Genomic DNA, 23981 nt, shown 5'->3' on the forward strand with positions numbered 1-23981 from the left:
TTCTATTAATTTACTTACATATTTAAAAGGTCCCTGTATATGTTTGTATTCCTTTATTTAAATATTTGAATATGCCCATATTTGTTTTATGTTAGTGTCACCTAGGATATGACACAGCAGTATTTCCTGGTGTGCTACAGGCCACAGGGATATATTATAAGAACTCAGCTGGTTATGGCAAAGCCACTACCTGAAGGGATCAAGGAATTCCTCCAGAGGAAGCCAAATCCCAGGAAGTATTTGGTGCTGTATGGCTCATTATATATCAGCTGTCTTCTGCTATGAATATCATGTGTGCCCTCATAGCTTTCCCAATTGACTTTTTTCCTAAGAATTGCTAACAGTGTGAACTAATCACTCTTTGGATAGATACATTCAAGGTATTTGGAGAACAGCCTCAAGAGAAGCTTCCTTCCCTCAGACCCATCTGTTTCCCCCTTTTTAGCACCAGAATCAGGTATCTCCCTTAGCACATCTAAGGACTAACAGAAATAGCAGTCCAGACCACCACTCCTGAATTAAGGTAAATTCTACACAAAAACATCACGGAGATCAGGTAGACCTCAAGTAATAGTTTTGCACAGTTTAAGCTCAGTCCCTCCCTTCTTACAGCTTTACTAACATTATAGACTCCTAACTTCTTCCCTAGCCACTTCTAGGAATGTAGACTGAGCACATCAATTCCCTTTTGGATATACTAACCGATATTAGGTCTCAGTTGACCTCCTCCTTTAACCACTCCCTCTCTGGGTTGTGAAGGAAAGCCTGACGTCACTGCCTGAGGAAAACTCTTACCTGCCTTTATGACCTTGCAGGAATTCAGGCCTGGTGGCCTGGCTGGAGGGGGAGAACTGCTATTGCTTGGGTTTATAACTGTAAACCCGAGAGACTAGGGGGATGAAGAATAAACCAATGGACTAAGGGCTCAGTGTGCTGAGATTCTCTTCCCGAAAATAATTCTTGACGTTTGTAGTTTCTCTCCTGGGCCCCTAGGAAGAATATTATTAAGGCTGGTCCTTAATAATATTCCATACCTGCTGCCCAATGTGGGGCCCAAACCCACAACCCTGAGATTAAGAGTCTCATGCGCTACAGACTGAACTAGCTGGGCCCCACGTGATTTCATTGTTCAGTGTTGTTCTGTGTTCTTCATAATGCTTACATTGATAAACTGCGGCCTTCTTTATTTTTATTTGGGTGTGCCTGTGTGTATGTATGCCACCTGCATACGGTGTTCATGGAGGTCAGAAGACGGCCTTAGACCCCCCTGGAGCTGCCTGATGATGGTGCTGGGAACCCAACTCAGGCCATCAACAAGAGCAGTAAATGTTCTTCACCACTGAGCCATCTCTGCAGTCAGGACTTTCTTGGCTTTGAGTTTTTGTTGTTGCCTTTGCTTGTTTTTGTTTGCTTCTGTTTGTCTTGCTAGGTAGTGTAGACCAGCCTAGACCTGGAGATCCTCCTGCATTAGTCTAAGTCCTGGGATACATCACCCACATCACCACATCCGTACATCACATACATCACCACACATCACCACATCCGTACATCACATACATCACCACACATCACCACATCCGTACATCACATACATCACCACACCCAGCTCCCCACCCTGTGACTTAACATTATTCATTATTCCTGGCTGTGCTGAAAGTAGTGATCTGTAATTGATCCAAGAATAGTGCTCTGGGCTTTATATTTTTATGACCTTTTCATGTGTTTATTTCATGTACTTGTGTATGCACGTTTGTGTTGTGAGCGGAGGACAAATTTCTAGTTAGTTCTCTCCTTCTACCATGTGGGCCTGGAGATCACACTCCGGCCATCAGGCTGGGCAGCATTCACCTTTACTGAGAGCCATCTCACTGCCTGCTCCACAGACACTTGTTTGCAGGATGGCCCGGAAGTCACTATGTAGCCAAGGATAACCTTGAATTTCTGATCCTGCTGCCTCTACCTACTGAGTGTTGGAACCACTAACGCTGGTTTGTGTGGGGCTGGGGATCTTCATGCATGCTGGGCAAGCGCCCTACAGACTGAACCACACCCCCAGCCCTGAGGTAGACTTTTCCAAATGAGGTTGAATATTGAGAATACCTCTCTCACTTATAAAACACAGGACATCACTCCTTTGGGCCACTGTGAGTTTTGGCCAAGCAGTGGCTGTCAAAACTTGGCACATAGTCTACAACTGTCAACATTGCACAGCCTGCCACCATCATGTCCAAGTGACAGAGCTGCACTAACAGGGAAAAAAAAAACCCCAGCTTACTCTGGTTGCCCAGGCTACGTCTCCACAGTGGGTTTTATGTATTATGTCTAGGCTGGGAGCACTTAAAAAAATTCATCTCCCAGGTCAAGGTAAACATGAATCCTCATCCTCAACCCCAGAGCTTGTCCTTATGTTTTTAAGTTAATGAGCTGGAGATGCTCTTGGCCTCAAGTCCTGAATGGTCTGCAGGCCCCACAGGGTGATGCTCTGACCAAGTGATGGTCAAGGTATTAAAGTCTCTTCAGTTGGAATTCCTACCCAAATGACCTGCTGTTGGCCTGCAGACCCATTGTCTCTGGTGACTCTTTCTACCTGGCCCGGACTTAAGATGCAATAGTGGCCATCAATGAATAATTTTTACCTCTGTCTGTGCTCAGGAAATTAACCAACACCTACTTTGTAGGTATGTGTGTGCATGCTGCAAGCGTGCATTTGTGTGTGTGGGAGAGCATGCACTCGTGCACTCGGTGCATTGGGGTACCTACCATAATTATTCCCCCATCTTACCTTTTGAGGAAGGGTCTCTCACTGTCCCTGCTAGGCTGGCCTGTGAGCTCCAGGCATCCACCTGTCTCCAGCCCTCCCAGTGCTGGGGTTACAGATGTGTTTGCTTTGTCAGGTTTTACATGGGTGTTGGGGATCCAAACTCAGATCCTTCTGTTTGTGCAGCAAGCATCTTGCTCACTGAGCCATCTCCTCACTCTTCCATATTATTTATATGATATAATGGTTTGTGATGGTATTTTCACATATGTATGTAATGTGTCCCAATGTGTTTCATGAGAGTGATTCACAGGAGCATGGTGAGGCGTTGTCCACAGGGGCATGGGTGAGGGGTTGTCCACAGGGGCATGGGTGAGGGGTTGTCCACAGGGGCATGGTGAGGGGTTGTCCACAGGGGCATGGTGAGGGGTTGTCCACAGGGGCATGGGGGAGGGGTTGTCCACAGGGGCATGGGGGAGGGGTTGTCCACAGGGGCATGGGGGAGGGTTGTCCACAGGGGCATGGGGAGGGGTTGTTCACAGGAGGATGGGGGAGGGGTTGTCCACAGGGGCATGGGGAGGGGTTGTTCACAGGAGGATGGGGAGGGGTTGTCCACAGGGGCATGGGTGAGGGGTTGTCCACAGGGGCATGGGGGAGGGGTTGTTCACAGGGGCATGGGGAGGGGTTGTTCACAGGGGCATGGGTGAGGGGGCAGGGGGGGGGGGGTTGTTCACAGGAGGATGGGGGAGGGGTTGTTCACAGGGGCATGGGGAAGGGGTTGTTCACAGGGGCATGGTGAGGGGTTGTCCACAGGGGCATGGTGAGGGGTTGTCCACAGGGGCATGGTGAGGGGTTGTCCACAGGGGCATGGGTGAGGGGTTGTCCACAAGAGCATGGGTACCTTGCCAGTGGCAACACCACTTAGAGAGAATTTCTCTCCCTCTCTTAGAAACTATTAACTACCTGTTATTAAAGTACCGTAGGAAGGGTTCAGGTCGATAAAAGAGCTGTGAGCTGATGTCTGCCTTGGGAGCTTACAGTTTCCCTGGAAAGTAACATCCAGGTAGGAGCCACACAGACGTCACACAGTTCTGACAGCCTGTCAGACCACCTTGCAGGGAGACTGACCCTGAGATTATGATGGGTCAGTGATGGGTAGGACCACACCTTGACCAGGACAGCTTAGCTGTGCACACACCTCTTATCTTCTATTTAAACCTGAACCTCATGTGAGGATCCCATGGGTGGACTTAGGGGGTCATTGCACCTCTTCATTGTCCTTCTCAGTGGCCGTGCACTGGCTAAATCTCTTTTTTCTATCTTTCACTATCAATTTGTCTCTTTAATGACTTACTGAGGATGAGTGGCACAGCCTGACTTGTTCAGGCTGTGAAGGCCCAGGCTGAGACGTACAGTGTTCTAAGCCCAAATGGCACCAGAGATACAGCAATATGTCAAGGTGAGCTGTTTGACAGTAAAAGCAACACCAGTTCATCTGAAAGATTTGAAAGGAGGAGGTCTGGGGTGTAGCTTTCTGGTAGAGCACTTGCCAAGCAACAGCCCCAACACCAGAGGAAGAGAAGGAGGGAGGGAGGGAGGGAGGGAGGGAGGGAGGGAGGGAGGGAGGGAGGGAGGGAGACTTGAGAGGAAAGAATAAAGCCGCAGAGAAACACAGGGAACTAAACCGTCTGGACCCAAACTCCCAGGTGTGTGTTCCTAATTTTCCGTGTGGCTTATAGCTTTGGTATTGCATCCTGGTCACTTGCTCTAGGGTCAGCATTCTGGGAACTTACATTTGAGGTACAAATGCAGATGCCTTCGACCGTATTTATGTAGCTACATGATCAGCTGATTGTTGGAAAGGATTTGCGTAACCACTGATAAGCAAGTCTGTGTCAACGCTCAGAAGTTGGGTCCTGGGCACTTACTGAAGAGACTGTGGAGCAAGCAGAGGCGCACCCACGCTGTGCTGCCAAGATGGGGTTTGTGTTGCCTCTTCAGTGGCACTTGGTGAGCAGAGCAGATACCTCTGTAACGGCTCATCTTGCCTGGCAATGTCAGAGGGGGAGAAAAACTTCTGAACAGGGCATGGGTTCATCAAAGTGGGAAGTCCCTTCCCATAGCCTGGGGTCCCAGACAGAATTAAAAGGAGAATGGGCGCTGAGCACAGCCTCTATCTCTCTGCTTCCTGACTGCGGATGCCGTTCACACTCCTGTAGCCATGACTCCCCTACCATGATGGACTGTCCCCTCAAACTGTGAGCCAGAACAAACTCTCCTCCCTTAAATTGCTTTTGTTAGATATTTTGCTACAGCAGGAAGAAAAGTAACTGATGCAATCAACACCACCCACCTCTCTCTCTCTCTCTCCTTACAGGAATAATTCCAGCTAACGGGAAGACAAAAGTAACCGTCACGTTCACACCCATCCAGTATGGGACGGCACAAATAAAAATTCAGTTGTGGATCTCACAGTTCAACTCTCAGCCGTACGAATGTGTCTTCACTGGAACCTGCCACCCCAACATGGCCTTACCGTATGGCTTCTTCATGGTGTTTCTGTCTACCCATGTAGCCCAGGCTGGCCTCAGACTCACTGTGGAACCAAGATGACTTTGACATTCTGCCTGCCTCCGCCTCCGGAGTGTTGGGATTACAGACAATGCACCACCACACCCAGTTTATATGGTGCTGGGGATGGAAGCCAGGGCTCTGTGCATTCTAGAAAAGTACCAATTGAGCTGTAGCCGCAGCCCCAATTTCCACTTAACACTTCATCAAAAATCCAATCCAGTTATGGGCATTGTGGTACACATTTGGAATCCTATCACTGAAGAGGTTGAGGCAGGAAGATCATGAGTTTAAAGCTAGCCTGGACTACATAGCAAGAACCTGCATTTAAAAAAAAAAAAAAAAGAAAAAATCCAAATGTTCTCTTTTCTTGTGATACCCCCAGAAATTTGTTTCTAAAGCTGGGAGTGCAGGTCAGTCATTGGCTTCTTGGCTGGCATGTACATAGCCCCAGGTTCAACCCAGCACTACAAAAACATTTATATTACAAGATGAATCTACATAAAGCGCTTTCACGCCTAGGGGCTGGAGCTCTGCCAGCCCAACTAGATCCCCACCCCCATTTTGTTTTTGTTCTTCAAAGAGCATAATTCTTCTTTTACTAAGAAAGTAAATCAAAGTCCTGGTTTCTAAAATAATCAGCTTAAGCTGTTGAAGAACTACAGGCTAGAAATAAATTATACTAGACCACCAGAGCATTCCCTAGCCTGTTGTGAAGTTTCCACTTACCATATTAATGAGGAATTCAAAGGAGAGAGGGATCAGGTAAAGGTGCTCACTGACTGCCAAGGCTGATGACCTGAGTTCTGTACCTGGGACCCACACAACAGAAGTAGAGTGGTGCTGTCCTCTGACCGCCACGTGCATGGTACACACATGTACACACACATACACAATAAATAACTGGCTTTTTTTTTTTAAAGAATGGGGGGGAAGACAACCACTGGTGTGTATATGTGTGCATACATAAGTACATATACCTATATATGATTATATGTTAATATACTGATATGAAATTTGTTCCCATGGACTCCTTTTAACCCACAAACTTACTTTTAGTTTAGTTATAATATTGATCTATGAATGATAGTTTTATCAGAAAGAACACAGAAACAAACACCTTGAGCTGGGGAGGCGTAGAGATGGGTCAGCAGTCAAGAGCACTGACTGCTCTCCCAGAGGACCTGGGTTCAGTTCCCAGCACCCCCATGGCAGCTCACAGCTGTCTAGAACTGCAGCTCCAGGGAATCAGATGCACTCTTGGCCTCATCAGGTACACAGGCAACATGCAGGCAACAATCATAAAATAAAAATAAATCATTCAAACAAACCCAAACTGTTGGATTATACACTAATTTAACATCTGTTTTAAACTCCAGACTAGAAGAGTTCAAAAGATTAAATACTCGTTCTCAGAAAGTAAGTGTTCCTCCAGAAAAAACAAGATATGTACACTTTTACCAAACTCCCACCATGGCCAAGCCTCCGAAAATGAAGGTACGTGGGTGGGGGCACCCCCCAGTGCAAAGGAAAGGCAGGGAGAAAACTCATTTCCCTCCCGGTTTGGTCCCCAGGAAATCGAGTACCACGACCTGCGGTTTCCAGCAGATCTGTCCAATCCATTTGCTGTGGCCACCGTCCTAAACCAAGAACCGGGAAAGTTGAAGATTAAGGAATTAAAACAAGGTAACAGCCACTCGGTCTGCCATAAACCAGTCCCTGGGGCAGAATAAGAAAGAAATGTGTCCAGTCACATTTATTATTTATGAACAAAACTCAGTTAGATGTCTGTTAGGCGGCATGGTTAGAAACTTGTGTTTGTCTGGACAAATGACTGATTTGATTATGGCCGTGATCTCTGCCCGTTCCTGCCTGCAGTCCTGGACCAGGGTGATGAAATCTCCAAAACCAGACAGATGAAGGAGGCGCTCTTTGAACAGAAGGTCAGACAGAACATCCAGGAAGAGAGCGAGAACCATCTTAAGTGGTAAATATTGAGGGTTAATGTGTCTCAAGTGACAGGTGACTGCTTTTAGGGCATGGCCTTTGACGCAGGAGACACAATGACACGCCATTCTTGATAAACTCCCTTGGTGAATTCAATTAGTCCTCCTCCTCAGCCGGTGTTCCTAGCTCAGAATGGGTGGCTATTAGAATAAATTATTGTCGCTAAGACATGTTGTTTCCTTCACAGAGAGGACAGGGCGGGACAACAGTGAGCGGTGTGAGGCTTGGCCCCTCCTCCCTGCTGGCTACAGCTGCCTGCCACCCCGGCCCCTGCTCCCAGACAGACCTGGGGTGAGCCCCTGTGCAGCGGGAGCCTTTGGGGACAGTCCTGGCAGCAGGCGTTCAGAGAGAAGCATTCTTGTGCTTCTGGGGTCAAATGGACTTCTTCTTACATCAGTTGAAGCCAGAGAACCCCAGGAGCCTGGCCGTGTGTTCAGCTTCAGTAAGAGTCGCTGAAAATGCACATGTCCCGTTGTTTTTTCTAGAGACACATTTAATTTTTTAAATCATGTATTTAAACTTAAAACATTGTTTGTTTGTTTATCGTGGACATGGTGCATACATACTGAGGCACACCTGTGGAGGCCAGGGGACAACTGTCCTTTCACCATGGAGGTCCCAGAGACTGAACTCAGGATGTCAGGCTTGGTGGCAAGCCCCTCCTCCTGCTAAGCCATCCCACCTGTCCATTCAGTTTCTTCTGACTTACAGTTTAAAATAGATACTAAATTAATGCACTCGCCAATGGTGCAAGGTTTAGTCGCAGGCTTCTGTCAGCTAAAACATCTTCAAGCTCCATCCACAGCTCAGCATTTGTGACTAGTGCAACACCTTTTGTGACTGTATAATATTCCATTGTGTAGACACACCACATTTCAACCACTGGCTTGGGTTTACATTCTCATCAGCATCACTGGAGAGCTGCAGCTTTTTTACAGCCTCAGAAACACCTGTTGCTTTGTATGGCTTAAAGCTGCATTGCCCCGACTGCTAGTGATGCTGAGCATTCGGGGTATGTGTGTGTGTGAGAGAGAGTGTGTGTGTGAGAGAGAGTGTGAGTGTGTAAGTATGTTTGTGTGAGAGAGACAGATGTGTGTGAGTGTGTGTGCATGTGATAGTGTGAATGAATGTGTGTGAGAATGTGTGTAATAGAGAATGTATGAGTGTGTGTGAATGTGAGTCTGGAAGAATGAGTGTGTGTGATAGTGTGTGTGAGTTAGAATGAGTGTATGTATAAATGTGTATGAGTGCAAGGGACTGTGAGTGTGTGTGTGTGTGTGTGTGTGTGTGTGTGAGAGAGAGAGAGAGAGAGAGAGAGAGAGAGAGAGAGAGAGAGAGAGAGAGAACGGGAGGAAGAGAGTGTGCTTGTGAAAGCTAGACATCAGTCTCAGGTATTGCTCCTCAGGTACCATCCACCTTACACTGTTTGCTTTAAAGACTTATTTATTTTATTTTATGTGTATCCTGTTTTGCCTACGTTTGTCAGTGTATGTGTGGTACCAGTGGAGGACAGAAGAGGGCATCAGACCCCTGGTACTAGAGTTACAGTCCCTTGTGAGCCACCATGTGGGGGCTACATACTGAACCCCGGTCCTCCGGAAGAGCCGTCTCTCCAGCCCCAACCTTGTTTTCTGAGACGGGGCCTCTCGATGGCCTGGAGCTCACCGAGCAGGCTGTCCTGGCTGTCCTGGGATCTGTCTGTAGCTCCACAGCACTGGGATAACAAGAGCATATCACACTCCTGCCTTTTGTACAAGGCGCCTGCTCCTGGGGATCGACCCCGGGTCCTCCTGCTTGCAAAGCCAACACTTTACTGAATAAACCATCTCTTGGGCCCTTGTTATATTAATTTATAAATGTTTTTAGCATGAATCACTAGAAGATGAGCCTGATTTCATCTCCTCCTCCTCCTTCTTTTTTGGTTTTGGTTTTTCGAGACAGGGTTTCTCTGGGTAGCCCTGGCTGTCCTGGAACTCACTCTGTGGACCAGGCTAGCCTGGTTTAGGGATCCTCATGCCTCTGCCTCCTAAATATTGGGATTAAAGGTCTGTAGCACCAACACCCTGTGATAAGCTTCATTTTATGGGACAGATTATTCACCCCAGAGGTGGCTCCTTCCAATTTCTCCCCTTCCTTCTTGGTTATAAAACATAGCTAAAACACTCGTTGCAGAGGCGGTGTTCGCTGATGACTTCTGGAACTTGGGTGTTTTTGTTTTTGTTTGTCTCCACAGGCAGGTGCACCTTGGTAGTGACCACACCACTTTCAGGTATAGAAAAGAGCTCAGCGAGGAACGGCAGAAAGCACAGGACAAGTACAAGGTCAGCATGGCTGCGAATTCACTGTCATTTATTTCCCACGTCTTTCTCACTCCTGCTGTATGCATGATTGCCGAATCAGGAGAAAGAACGTGCACAGAAAAGCTGAGGGACCACCGACCACTGAACGTCAGAGCGCTCGCTCGCTCGCCTTGCGTGTGTGAGGCCCAGGCTCAGTCCCGAGAGAAGGGCCCGGGGAGGAGAGGCCTGGCATAGGACTGTGGAGGCAGGGGCCTGATCACACAGAAATTGCTAATAATGAGTCAAGAGTGTCTGTAGATGACACAAGAGACCTATGCTGGGTCTGCTGGGGACATTCAGAAGCCAGAGCAACAGTGAGTTCCATCTTAATAGAAAGCAAGAGTTAGCAGAGAGAACAAGACCTTCAAAGAGAGATGACTCAGACCCAGGCTGTGGTTCCAGATGTGAGGCACCTGTCCTGTGGTCCACAGAGCATGAAGAAGAGAGGCCCCAAACTGCTGTCAGGAGCCACCCCAGAGCTAAATGCCAAATATAGTCACATGACAAGGTGCTAGGCACCCTAATAAAATTTTCCTGAAGATCAGAGAACAGAACAAGCCACTAGATTAAACATAGAGCCTGGACAGTGGTGACACACACCTTTAATCCTAGTGCTTGGCAGGCAGAGATCTCTCTGGATCTCTGTGAGTTCAAAGCCACCCTGGAATGAGATTGACTTAGTCTAGGAGAGAAACAGAGCCAGGCAGTGGTGGCACACACCTTTAATCCCAGCACTTGAGATCTCATGCTTGGGAAGCACACATGCCTTTAATCTCAGCACTAAGAAGGAAATATGGCTGGGCAGAGAAAGGTATGTAAGGGGTGAGGAGATAGGAATTGAGGCTTTTCAGGCTGAGGGGTCTTAGAGGTAAGATGTGGCAGTGGCTTGTTCCTTTGTCTCTCTGATCTTTCAGCACTTACCCCCAAATCTGGCTCTGGGTTTTTTATTGTAAGATAGATTAGTAATTCGTGTTACAGGCACTGGCATATGAATTGTAGGGAACCCAGTTCACCCCCAACACTCCCCCCCTCCCCACCCCCGCAAAAAAAATAAAAACCAGCAAAGCTTCGTAGTGTGAACTTCAGGATCTCAGTGAGTAGGAAGGATGTGGACATGGTTAATCTTGTTTTAAAGAGTTGTTTATTTGTAATTCTATGCACCTGTGAGTGGGGTGCCCGTGGAGGCCGGAAGAGGGCTTCAGCTCCCCTGGAGCTGCAGGTCCAGACAGTTGTGAGCCACTCAGCACAATGTAGGCTCCTCTGCAAGCCCCAGAAACCACTCCTAACGACCAAGCCAGCTCTCAGGCCCCTGTGGCCAGCCTTTCGGGAGTTACCACCTTCTGGGCGTTCTTGCCTTTGGGGCATTACAATATGCTGTCCTATACAGAGTCCACACTGGAGGACCTGCAGTCAAGTTACAAAAAAAAGAGTCCCATCTTTTGTGAGGGACTGATTCCTAGCTAGCCTGGGGCACTCTGTGAGGTGGAGGCAGGAGATAGAAGTTCAGGGTCATCCTCAAATACATAGTGAATTTGAGGCCAGCCTGGGCTACATGAGACCCTTGTATCTGTTAAAGCTCCCCATGTCAGTAAGAATAGTGAACACTTTCACCCGCCAGTACTCCATGGCAGGACATAGGTAACCCATTGTCTAGTTGGTTCCTACAAGCTTCATTTTTTTGTTTTTTTTTTTTTTGTTTGTTTTTGGGTTTTGTGTGTGTATGGTGGTTTTTTGATTTCTGTTTTGTTGTTGTTGTTGTTTTTTCAAGACAGGATTTCTCTGTGTAGTCCTGGCTGTCCTGGAACTTGATCTGTAGACCAGGTGGTCTCAGAGATCCACCTGCCTCTGCCTCCTGAGTGTTGGGATTAAAGGGGTGCGCTACCACCGCCCTGCTTCCTACAAGCTTTAAAGAGAAAGTTTTATGCATTTGTCTTTGACTTTAATGTGTCTATTCATATAAAAATCTAGCAAAAAAGAGGCGACCCTGTTTTTGAGGAAGAGTTTCAACGACTCGAGACTGAGCAGAGCAACAAGCGGGTCGTCCGTGAACTGGAGGAGGTGAGTAACTTCCCTTCACTTGGCATCTAATCAAGTGCCAGTTCTTTAACTGTTCATTTCCAAAGGCACCAATGAGTTTTATAGAAACCCCTTCACTAGGAGGGAACAATTGTTTTTAGTGTGCTTGTATTCCCAGGATGCTGTCTTACTGGGTGTCTTGGTTTCCATTCTGACCAAAAGTAACTTCAGGAGCCTAGAGAGGTTGGCTCTGTGGTTAAGAGTGCATGCTGCTCTCTCCAAGGACCTAAGTCTAGGTCCCAACATCCATGTCAGACAGCTAAAACCTGCTGGAACTCCAGCTCTAGTGTGTAAGATGCCCCCTTCTGGACGCCACTGGCATCTCACTCACAGGAGCACACACCCACATACAGGCACATGATTTAAAATCAAATACATTCTTTATACAAAATGGCAGCTTGGGGGAGTGAAGGTTTATTTGGCTCACAGCTCTGGATCACACTCTGTTGTTGAGGGGACTCAAGGCAGGAGCTCCCAGGCAGGGCTGCCTGCCATTCCACACAGCATCACCTCTGACCACACACTCACTTCACAGCCAAGGAAGGACCCAGAACCGATGGAGGACACTTGCTGGCTGGCTCACAGGCAGGCTTACACTTAGCTGTCTTAAACAAGTTGGGACCACCTACAAAGGTGTGGTGCTGCCGAGGGTGAGCTGGGCCCTCATACCACTTAATAGTCAAGACAAGCTCCTGGACCACCAACACTACCACCACCCCCAGACCTGCCCACAGGGCAGTCAGATCCAGGTGAATCCTCCTCTGGGACTTTCCTCTCAAATGTCTGTAGGCCATGACAAGCTAAAGCTAACTAGGATACTATGTATCTGCAAGGAAAATGTCCAAACTTATAATCATGGTCTGGGAAGATGCTCGGTTGGTAAAGTGCAGGCCATGAAAGCTTGAAGACCTGAGTTCAAACCCAGTACCCACATAAAAAGCCAGATATGGTTGCCTGTGCCTTTAGCCCCAGCACTGGGGATACAGAGCCAGTCTATTCAAATTAGTGAGTTCTACTTTTCAGCAAGACACTCTGTCATCGCCCCCCCAAAAAAGAATGAAGTGGGGACTGGAGAGGTGGCTCAGTGGTGAGAACACTGTCTGTTCTTCTCCCAGAAGACCAAGGTTGGATTCCCAGCACCAACATGGCAGTTCCGGAGACTGAGCTCAGGTCATCCGACTTGGTGGCAAGCACTTTTCCTCTCCAAGCGACCTTGCTGCCCTCTGTTTCTGCTTGTTTTGATAGTCTCAGCTCAAATTCACGATGCTCCTGCCTCAGCCTCGCTGGCATTACAGACTCAAGTATTACCACACCTAGCCAGAAATCAAACTCTAACACATTTATGAAATGCTCATGCCGAAGAGTCTGTAATTGAATGTAAGCTGTGCCTGTGTTTTTATATCCACAGAAAGTCCAGGAATTCCATCCTAACTTTGATCCTCTTATTAACAACATGTGGCTCAGCAGATTCCGGGCACAAAGACGGTTCCAGCAGGCATCGCGCAGGGTAACTCTCGGCTCTAGATCACCTTCTTTAGCTTCTGATTGTCTAGTTGTGGGGGGGGGGGGACAACATCGCCTCTGCAAAATGTCCCATGGAGCAAGCATTCCAGTTTCCTTTCTGTTGTGGTGATAATGCATTCTGACCAAAAGCAACCTGGAAGAGGTGTACACTTCCAGGTCACAGTCCATCGTGAAGGGAATCAGGGCAGGAACGGAAGCAGAAACCGTGGAGAAACGCTGCTTGCTGGCTTGCTCAGGCTCGCACTTAGCTGTGGGCTGGGTCTTCGTACATCAGTTAACAATCGAGACAATATTCCACAGACAGTCTGATCTGGATTTCCCTTCTCAGCTAGGATGGAGTTAAAGCTAACTGGGACAGTGAGGTTTTAGTGTAGTCACATTTAGACAGTCACCATTGCTGTGTGATATTTACCTCTTTATGTATTTGGTCAGGGTCTATGACCAGTGGAACCTTGAACTCATGTATAGCCAAGGAACTCCTGATCCTCCTGCCTCCACTTCCTGATTGTCGGGATTACCACCATACCAGGTTTACACTATGGATGGAAGCCGGGCTTTGTGCAATCCAGGCAAGCCCACTCAGACTGAGCCACACCCTTGCCTGCTAGCTAATTTCAGAACATTTTTATTACCCAGAAAGGAGCAGTCCCTACCCTCTCCCTTCCTCCCCAAGCAGCCACTAAATCTACATCCTATCCCTATGGACTTGGCTTTTCCAGACATTTCATGTGAATGGAATCATACAGTATGTGGCTTTTTGTAACTGGCTCCTTGCACTTGCATCTTCAAGTTCAGTGGTGTCACAACGGGTGTGTCACCCTTTTTTATCACTGTGTAATATTCCACTGTTGGGGTAGACCAGGTTTTCTTTATTTGTTCACTCACTGGTGGGCATCCCAACAATTCTCATTATATAACCACTTGGCTATTCTGAGCAATGCTGCCATAAACATTCACACCCAAGTCAGAGCCCACGTGGTTTTTCACTCTCCAAGGTGTGCACACAGGAGAGGAGCTGCTGGGGTCATACAATGGCTCGAAAGCAATGGCGTTGTTTCAGTGGAGAACGGGGGATTTCTGGGGTGACACTGGGCTCACTGCTTTCCTCTCAGAGTCCCCTCCTAACCGCGGCTCCCCTTCATACCTGTCTTCCATCAAGCACATCCACAGCTTCCAGGGACTTCCTACTGTCAGGGTGAATGAGCGTCTGATGGGGCTGGGCAGATGGTTCAGGCAGTAAAGTACTTACCACATAAGAATGAGGACCGGGGTCCGGATCCTTAGCCCTGTGTAAAAGTCAGCCTCACCTCTGTCCTTTACACTGTCCCCATCCTCTTCCATGAACATCATCCCCTGCTGTGGGCCTGGGTTTCCATTCCTTCTCCCTGACCAGAACACTTCCCTGCCTCCTTAGGGCTCACCCCTGTGCTTTGACCAACTGGTCTACCTCTCCTCAAAAGAGCAATCCTTCTGTTCTTTGACGCAAAGGGTGTGCTGAGCCCCTCCGGCATCTTATACCACCCGCAGACCTCTCATCTCTTCCTCTTGAGTGTGGCTTCCCGAGGGACAAAGCCATCCTCAAGCAAGGGAGAGCAACGACTAAGACATGGTGTGTTATTCAACTTTCTGCTGCCGTGACAAAATCCCTGAAGTAATCGCCGTAGACCAAAGGAAGGCAAGTGTTGGCTCAGTTCCGCAGGTCTCCCTCCATCACACTGGAGCCAGTGGCAGGAGAGCCTCACAGTGGGGAGTGTCTGCTGACGCAAAGCTGCTCACCTTGGGACAGCCAAGAGAACCGGGTATCAACTCCTAACCCGAAGCTGTTCTTTCCAATTCCAGATCATGATTGAACGAAGGATGCTCGTTGTGCTGGAGGCTATCCGTGACATGGACAAAGAAGACATAAAGAGAAGGCTCGACAAAGCCAAGCAATCACTAATACAAGGTAAGGAGAGCTGAGTGATGCTGATGACCATGGCCTCTTAGAGGTCTCTCCTCGATGAGCTCAGCTCTGGCGAAGTCAAATCTCATCACAAATTCTATACATCAGTTTCCTGTTGCCATTAAAGTAATCAATACTGACTTCACAGCTTAAAGTGACGCAAAGTCAGGGATGGGATGATGGTTCAGAAAGCAAAGCACTTGCTTTGGGAAATGTGGGGACCTGAGGTTCAGCCCCTGGAAACCACAGAAGAGGCGGTATGGTCGTCCCAGTGACGATGAGTTGGGAGGCAGAGCCAACAAGGTCCCCAGAAGCTCCCTGGCCACCTAGCCCAGCCTTTGGTGAAGTTCCAAACTACCATGTGTAGTTGCTCATCCTTGAGGGTGGGGATACGGATATCTCTGGAGTTATTTCCACACCTACCTCAGATCTCCATGACAGCTTTGGCTCAAGCGCCTGCCCCGTTAGTCACAAAGGTCTGCCCACCCTAGACGGAGTGGTATCACCTGTGCAGTCTGGCCTCAGCTCGACCTCTTATTGCCCATTGCTGCCTCTCATCAGCAGAGACACGAGAATACTTGTCATTTATTGTAGCCGGAAGGTTTCTCCGGTCCCGCCCAGCCCCACAGTCCCTCAGCCACTTATAAAATAATCATTCAGAGGCTTAATATTATTTACAAATTGTATGGCCTATGGCAAGCTTCTTGATATCTAGCTCTTACAGTTTAACTCAACCCATAACTATTAATCTATGTATCGCCACGTGTCCCGTGGCTTTACCTGCATCCCATTCCATGTTGTTCCTAGGATGGCAGTCTGGTATCTTCTCCATTCCACCTTTCTCTTTCCTGTCTCTCTCCTTGGATTTCCTGCATGCCTCTATGCTGCCCTGCCATAGGCCAAAGCAGCCTATTTATTAACCAATGGAAAAAACATTCATTCACAGTGTACAGAAAGACATCCCCCAGCAATTAATAGTTACTAAATGACTGATTGAATCTCGTGTATATTCAACCTAGCATTTACACACTAAAGCTTTAAGCCACATACTGTCTATTGTTTCAGGAAATTCTGAGTTATCAGGGCTGGAGACACAGTTCAGTCACTAAAGGACTTGGCGTGTGAGTGTGAGGACCTGGATTTGATCCCCAGAACCCACACAGAAAAAGCCAGCCATGGTGGCACATGCTTGTAATCCCAGCACGGAGAAGGTGGAGACAAGGAGCCCTGGAGCTGGCTGGCTGGCCAGCCTAGTCTACCTTGCAAGTTGTAGGCTGTCTTAAAAAGCAAAGTGGACTGCACCCAAGGAACAAGAGTTAAGGTTCTCCTATGGCCTCCACATGCAGACACCCACATGCTACATACTTGCACATACGTGTGCAGCATTTGAACATAGACATGCACATCTCAATCGAGAAGGAAGGAAGTTAAAGGAGAGAGAAAGAGATTGGTTCATTCTGACCCTCTGATCCACAAGCTGCTTCCAAGAACCCAAAAGTCGTGTCATAGTTTTCTCCCAGCCTGAGTTCACACGAAGGAACACGGCAGCTGTGCCAGCCCACGCTCCTCCAGGCCCGCCTCTATCACTCCCCCACCTCCCCAAGCAATAAGGTGCCCCCCCCACCAAGACTACCTTGCTTCTCTCCCACGATGCTTTGCAGCATTTTGATTACTTTTTATTCCTCCTATAGTATTTATTTCTAATATTGAAGTTCCTAACAAGGGAAGTGTTTTACCAACAAAACAGTAAACTTCACATGAAAATCACACATGGTTATTGTTACACCCGTGTCAAGAGTCCCCCAGAGACCACCAGGAGTCCAAATTCATATGCAAACACAAAGAGCTTTCATCACAAGCTCAAGCTTGGGCTTCCCGTCCCTTCTGACACAGCTGTTGGATCAGGGAGAGTGTTGAGCTCAGCTGAGGCAGGGATTTTAAGGAGTAAAGGGTGGGGATGTAGGGGAATTCCAGATTTAGATGGGGGTTGGACTCCTGATTGGGCAGGAGTGAGGTAACAGAAGTCTTGTCAAACAGAGATTGGCACTAGCGTTGATCCAAGGAAATTGGCAACCTATATACAGATGATGTAAGCTGTCCTTAACGTTCTGGAGCATCTAGTACTTGTTTGTCTCAATTCTGATTGGTCTCCCACAGGGTACAGTTTGTGGCTTTTCCTGGTTATTGCAATGGTGAAGCCGAGTCCCAGTATTGTTAGTCTGCAGCCTGTCATAGCTGATGTTAAGTTAGGCCTCTTCAGTTATCTACAAAAGCTCTCTAGAATTCAACTTTTTCTTTGTTAAAGAAGGAATTTGGTCTCTGGGACTGGAGAGGTGGCTCAGTTTGCTGCTCTCTCAGAGGACCAGAGTGTGGTCCCCAGTGCTCACAATCACCTGTAACTCTAACTCCAGGGATTCTAACGCCCTCTTCTGGCGTCTCTGGGGACTGCACTCATCTACACAAACCCATAATTAAAAATAACAATAAAATCTTTTAAAAATAAAATTAAATTTTAAGAGAACTGTAACTTAATAAGCAAAAATGAAATAAAAAATTTAAAACTAACAGTGGTGGCACACACCTTTAATCCCAGCACTCTGGAGGCAGAGACATGCGGATGCCTGAGTTTGAAGCCAGCCTGGTCTACAGAATGAGATCCAGGACAGCCAGGGCTACACAGAGGAACCCTGTCTTGAAAAAAAAAATCACAAATAAATAAATATAAGGGAAAAAAGATTGAGAATGTTGCTCAGTTAGCAGAGTATTTGCCTAACATTCTCGAGGCCCTGGGTTTCATTCCTAGCATCCCATAAACGTAGCTTGACAACACATACCTGTGATCCCAGCATTTGGGAGATGGATGCAGGAGGGCCAGAAGTTCAAGGTCATCCTCAGCTACATAGTGAGTTCGAGGCCAGGCTGGGCCATATGAGACCCTGTCGCAAAATGAGAGAGAGGGAAAAAGGGAACAAATGCAAGTAAACTGACAATAGACGTATATGCCATGCATGTATATGTATGCAAACATGCTTGAGCATACATAAATATGAATATTCTCTCTAAAGTCTACATAAGCATATATTATCATAGTAATGATTTTCAGTATGACATTTTCATCCATGTATATGTCTTTTAATCATTCGTATTTACCCCATAGCCATAATTTCCTCCTTTCTCCCCTACTTCTGTAGATCGCTCCTCTGCCTTCGTGTGTGTGTGTGTGTGTGTGTGTCTGTCTGTCTGTCTGTCTGTCTGTCTTTCTGTGTGAGTGTGCTGTGTGTGCAATAGTGGTGTGTGCTATGTGTGTGAGAGATGTGTGTGCTGTGTGTGTATGTTATGTGTTATATGCTGTGTGTTGTGTGTGGTATGTTTTATGTGTGTGTGCATGTAACACTGTAGGGATATTGTATGTATATGTATGTGTGTGTGTGGTATGTTGTGTGTATATGTGTGTGTATATATGTTATGTGTGTGTGTTTGACATGTGTTGTATGTATTGCATATCTTGTTGTGTGTGTATGTTGCATATCTTGTGTGTGTTGCATATGTTATGAGGGGTGTGTGTGTGTGTGTGTGTGTGTGTGTGTGTGTTTGGTGACCCAATACATTTAACTAGGGCTGTTTGTGAGAGCGTGGCATATCAGTCACCACACCACTGAAGAATGTAAACACGAATGCTCTGTTGCAAATGGTATTTGGTAAGTAGACCGCCAAAGATGCTGGTTTCACACAGAAATGTTTGTCTTTCCCTAGCTGAGACTCCCTACAGATACCCATGGGCCCAGTTGAGTCAGGAGGAGTGCCCCTGTCCGTTCTCGCTGCAGCCTGAGGAAGTGCTGCCCTTCGCCTTCCCATCGGACTCCCAGAGCTACAACGAGCTGGTGGGTGTCTCCTCTGTAAGGGCAGCAGACGGGATCACATGGGTACGGGCAGATTGCCAGACAAGCCAGCTCTCAGTCCGTCCACCTCCTCTGAGAGGCTCTGAAGGAGACTCGTGCTTCGGGAATTACGAGCAGTAGGAAACAGGGAGCATCCACTGCCGTATCTGCCCTGCCTTCTGTATCCATGGGTACCTGGAGGAGCTTCCTGCTGACTTGAGCTGATTCCCAGTCTGAAGGCCAGCGTGGGCACTGGGCGGAGAGGAGTGGGAACTGAGAGAAGCTGGGAGACAGTGCACACATGAGCCTCCCAGCCTGGCAAATGGAAGGCCGAGATAATGGCCGTTTCGGTCAGGGCCCAGTCTGCTAAGGAGGGCATGTGGCCAGAATCAGGCAAGCCAACCCATCAGCCTGGGAAATCCCACATTGCCACCCCCATCTCTCTCTTAGCGTGTGACAATGCCTCCTCTTCCCTTATGAGCATGGTGCTTCATTATAAAGAATAATAGTTAATTGGTCAGGGAAAATACGTCAGTTAAACACAAAGACCTGGCATTGATCTCCAGAACCCAGGTTAAAAAAAAGGAAAAAACCCAGCGTGGTAGCATGTGTAACCTCAGTGCTGGGGAGGCATAGACAGGCCGGTCCTTGGGGCTCACCGGTCAGCCAGTGTAGCTGAACGGTGAGTTCCAGGGGAAAGGAAAGATCTTGTGTCACAAAACAGAGCAGAGGGCAGGAAAGATGGCTCCGCCCTGGCTGCTCTTCCAGAGGATCCAAGTTCGGTTCCCAGCACCCATGCACGGTAGCTCACCACCGTCGATAACTCCAGTTACGGGGAATCCAGTGTCCTCCTGGGGACTCAGACAGCACCCGCACATACATGTCACACACCCCCACAGACACACACAGTAACATTAAAAATAAACCGTCACAACACAGCCAAACTGTTCTCTGTCCTCCACATACATGTGTATACACATACACCTACCTGCACATACATGAGCTGCACACATATCAGCACACACATAGTAATAATATGCCATAGTAATAAGGATCATAGTTAGTTAACCCTTACATGGCACTTCCCACAAGTCACATCTTAAGGGCTTTGGGTACCAGACTTCATCAAGTCTAAGACGCACATTTTTAAAAAACATGCAGCAAATTTGAACTGAGACATCTCTTTCAAATGATGGCGCATTAGCGGCCCAGCACACCCCGGTCTGACATTTGTTGGGTACTGGAGTGTACCAGGCCCTGCCCAGGATCCCTGGGTGTCTGAGGCAGATCGCTATGCAGGAAGCTCTCTGGGGACCAGCACCTACGGAAGGCCAGCACAGAGGCAGGGCCTCGCTAGAGAGGTGGGACCATGATGCTCCTTGGCAAAGCACTCAGCTGAGCCAATGAGGAGCTCTGAAGCTCCCACAGGTTGAAAGAGCTAACCTTTGAACTTTGACTTCAAACTGTCCTAGGAGGTAGACCAGAAGGTTGTGAGGCGCTCCCTCAGATAAGGGGACTCCTGAGGAGGGCTGACCTCACCAGTTGCTGACTTCCAAGGGTTCATGAGCTAAGTCTGTCAAGTCTGAGGAGCTGATAGAATGAATATATATACTGAGAGAAGATTATTCGATTTGTCTACACCTTATGACCTGGGTAGTCTAAGAGTGGCTATCTTATACTGGAGGGGCTGAGGACCTGGTAGCTACTGGATCCACAGGCTGCATGCATCAGCAGTCCCAGCCTGCCACTGAAGACCTAGAGGATTCCTGGACAGCCACTGGTCATCAATCCACAGTGGAAACCCAGAGAAGCTGAGCTCTGATCTCAGCACAGGAATGTGGCAGCAGTGGCAGAAACAGGAGATGAGCTTCCTGGGGAGACACCCAGGCAATGAGGCAAAAAATCAAAGCTTCCCCTCAGACCTTCTTCTGTCTGGCTGACACTGGGTGGAGCCGCCCACACTCAGGGCACGACTTCCAACTTCAAATAACCTGATCAAGAAACCCCATCACAGATGTGCCCAGCAGCTTATCTCTGAGTTGATTCCAAGGTCCAGTCAAGTTGACAACCAGGATTAACCATCACAGAAGGACACGTTGCAGCCTCCATGATAGTCCATAAGATTCAGACACAAAGAGCTATGGGGAGGGCCGCCGTTGTGCCCACAGCTAAGGTAGCAACTGTGGTCACAGGAAGAGCTGTTTTGAGCATAGAACTCTTCAGGCAATGTTTGAAAACATAATGAAAACCCACAGAGATGTCCATCTGTCCTTTTATAGTTTTCTTTTCATTTTCCCATGTAGGCTCTCGATGGCCTTGGACTAGTCCCCATCAAGCCTTCCGATGTTCAAGTCAAGCACAGTTATCCCTACTTCACTTTGAAGGTGAGACCTGCATAGAACATAAGTTATCCTGGTTGCTTATAGCTGTCATCTGTCTGTCTGTCATCTGTCCTCCTGTCCGTCTATCATCTGTCTATCACTGAGGAGGCACACGTGCCACAGTGCCCGTGTGAAAGTCAGAGAACAACTTTAGGGGGTTGGTTCTCTCCTTCTGCAGTGAGAATCCTAGAGTTGAACTCTGATCATCAGTCCTGATGACAAGGACCTTAACACACTGCGCCATCTCACTGGCCCTCAGGTTCCTTACCAAGTGAGCAAAATATGCTTGAATTTGAATTGCATTATTTCATTAGTATCACTCAATTCTAGTTGATATAGAATGGCACATTGTAGCTTTCTCTATCATTTGATGGTGTGTTGAGCACTCCTCAGGTTCTTTCTAACATAAATATGGAAACTGATTTTTCCTGTGGGTACAGTATATATTACACATATAGGAAACTGCGGCTCTACTCAGGACACAAGTTAGTCAACCTTTCTTTTCTTTTTTCTTTCTTTCTCTTTTGGTTTTTGAAACAGGGTTTGTCTGTGTGGTCCTGACTGTCTTGTAACTCACTTGGTAGACCAGGCTAGCCTTGAACTCTGAGATCCACTTGCCTCTGCCTCCCAAGAGCTGGGATTAAAGGCATGCTGGCTAGTTCTTGAAGTGTGGGACCACTTGTGCTTTTGAAAGTAAAAATACGTTTATGTATGTCTCCAGTGAAGCTATCTGGCATGAGAAAATAATTTGAATACTGACATGTGCCCAGACTCAGAATGAGGCTCAGGACTGGCCCTGTTAGGCAGCCTTTATTGAGACATTAATCCTACCAAACAGTAATGGGTTCTTGTGAGCCTTTTTTTTTTAAAGGAACTACAAATATCTATTCACCCTAGATAGAGCACTGATGTCAGACCAAAGAAATTGTTTTCCCCAGTCTAGTTTAATGATCCAGAATCATTTTATTGGGATTGCTTACAGGTACATGGGTGAGGTGATTCATATAGGAACATGGATGACTCAAAGGCAGCTGCATCACTGAATCCCCACATTGTCATGGGTGAAGATTCACTAAAGCTGCATCTCTGAAGCACCATGGACAACTTGTAGGCAGCTCAGCTAATCAGAGAGGCTCCTCTCCCCAGCAATTGTTAACCTTGGAGAAGGAGCTTTTTGTGAATCTTGTAAGTTTCAGGGACTACTTGAGACTTGTGAGTTTCATTCACTACCTGAGCCTCAGTGAGGCTTCCTCCAAGAAGGAATGTTTCCATTTGAAGGAAGTAGCTGCACAAAGCAGGCTCTTAAGTGTTGCCAATCTGCTGTCTTCTTTCAATTTCAGGTTCCTCAGTTATACAAAATCAAGGGATATCAACCATTTTCTGTCAACAAGTCCTCAACAAATTACAGACTTCAGAAGCTTGCTCGACCCCTGAAACAAGGTGCTGAGGTAATGCATCTGCAACTTCAAGAACTGCTCTTACTACTCATGTTCCTCCACTAAGAATGACAGCTCATTGAGCTGAAGGGATGGATAAGCAATTAAAAGCATTTGTTGCTCTTAAAGAGAACCCAGGTTCAATTCCCACCACCCATGTGATGGCTTGCAGCCATCTATAATCTCAGCTTCATGGGACCCAACAGGCATGCACACGGTACACATGCAGGCAAGCAAACATTCATGCATGTAAAGTAAAATAAATAACTCTTTAAAAAGAAAATATGACTAATAATAACTAACAAGTCATTCTTGGTCTTTACACAGGATGAGGTCACCACCATCATAACTCTACCTGAGCAGAACACCACACAGCTCTCAGCCAAGCCCTCCATCTTGAGTATGAAGGCACCAGAGGGCTTAGCCATGTCTGTGGAATATGAGCCACTGTATATTTTCGTAAGTACCAGTCGGCAGATGCCTGTGTTCTGTGTCCCTTTATTTCAGCAATTATCTTGCATGAAAATGGAAGTATGTGTTAGAAATAAGTTTTCTCTTTTTAGTTTTTTAATTAAATGTTTCTTTACTAAATATCTGTGTTTACTTTTGTTATTTATTTGTATGTATGCCAGGGGGTGGGGACCAGAAAGGGTATTGAATTCCTTGGAGTTGGAGTTACAGTATTTGTGAGCCATCCAGTAATGGACACTGGGGTTTGAACTCCAGTCTTCATGATAAATCAAGAAGCACTCTTAGCCCCTGAGCCTTTATTCCAGACCCATCTTTTTTAAACAGTGTCCCATAGCCTAGGATGGCCTCACACTTACTGTGGAGCCAAGAATGACCTCGAACTTATAACCCTCCTGCGTCTGCCTCCCAAGTACTAGGATTACTGGTGTGCAGCACCACATCCATCTTTATGTGGTGCTGGGGATTGAGTGGGGGCTTGATGTGTGCTAGGCAAGTGCTCTGCTAACAGCTACATCCCCAGCCCTGGAATGTTTTCTTTCTGCACTTCAAGCCAGCCGAGCACTCATCACCCTCTGCCTTCTGATTCTGGATGATACGA

General features: G+C 47.3%; 1 protein-coding gene across 1 annotated transcript in view; it reads left to right on the forward strand.

Annotated features, from left to right (window-relative positions):
* Positions 1 to 23981, forward strand: part of Cfap221 (cilia and flagella associated protein 221) — a 74665-nt gene that overhangs the window by 35842 nt on the left and 14842 nt on the right. The window contains 12 exon segments of the mRNA XM_028893947.2: positions 5136 to 5295; positions 6709 to 6826; positions 6904 to 7015; positions 7208 to 7316; positions 9570 to 9657; positions 11644 to 11733; positions 13160 to 13258; positions 15115 to 15220; positions 18971 to 19098; positions 21399 to 21479; positions 22817 to 22924; positions 23240 to 23371. Of these exon segments, the coding sequence (XP_028749780.1) occupies positions 5136 to 5295; positions 6709 to 6826; positions 6904 to 7015; positions 7208 to 7316; positions 9570 to 9657; positions 11644 to 11733; positions 13160 to 13258; positions 15115 to 15220; positions 18971 to 19098; positions 21399 to 21479; positions 22817 to 22924; positions 23240 to 23371 (1331 nt within the window).

The sequence above is a fragment of the Peromyscus leucopus genome, chromosome 15 (genome assembly GCF_004664715.2).
Source record: "Peromyscus leucopus breed LL Stock chromosome 15, UCI_PerLeu_2.1, whole genome shotgun sequence".
Classification (NCBI taxonomy): Eukaryota; Metazoa; Chordata; class Mammalia; order Rodentia; family Cricetidae; genus Peromyscus; species Peromyscus leucopus.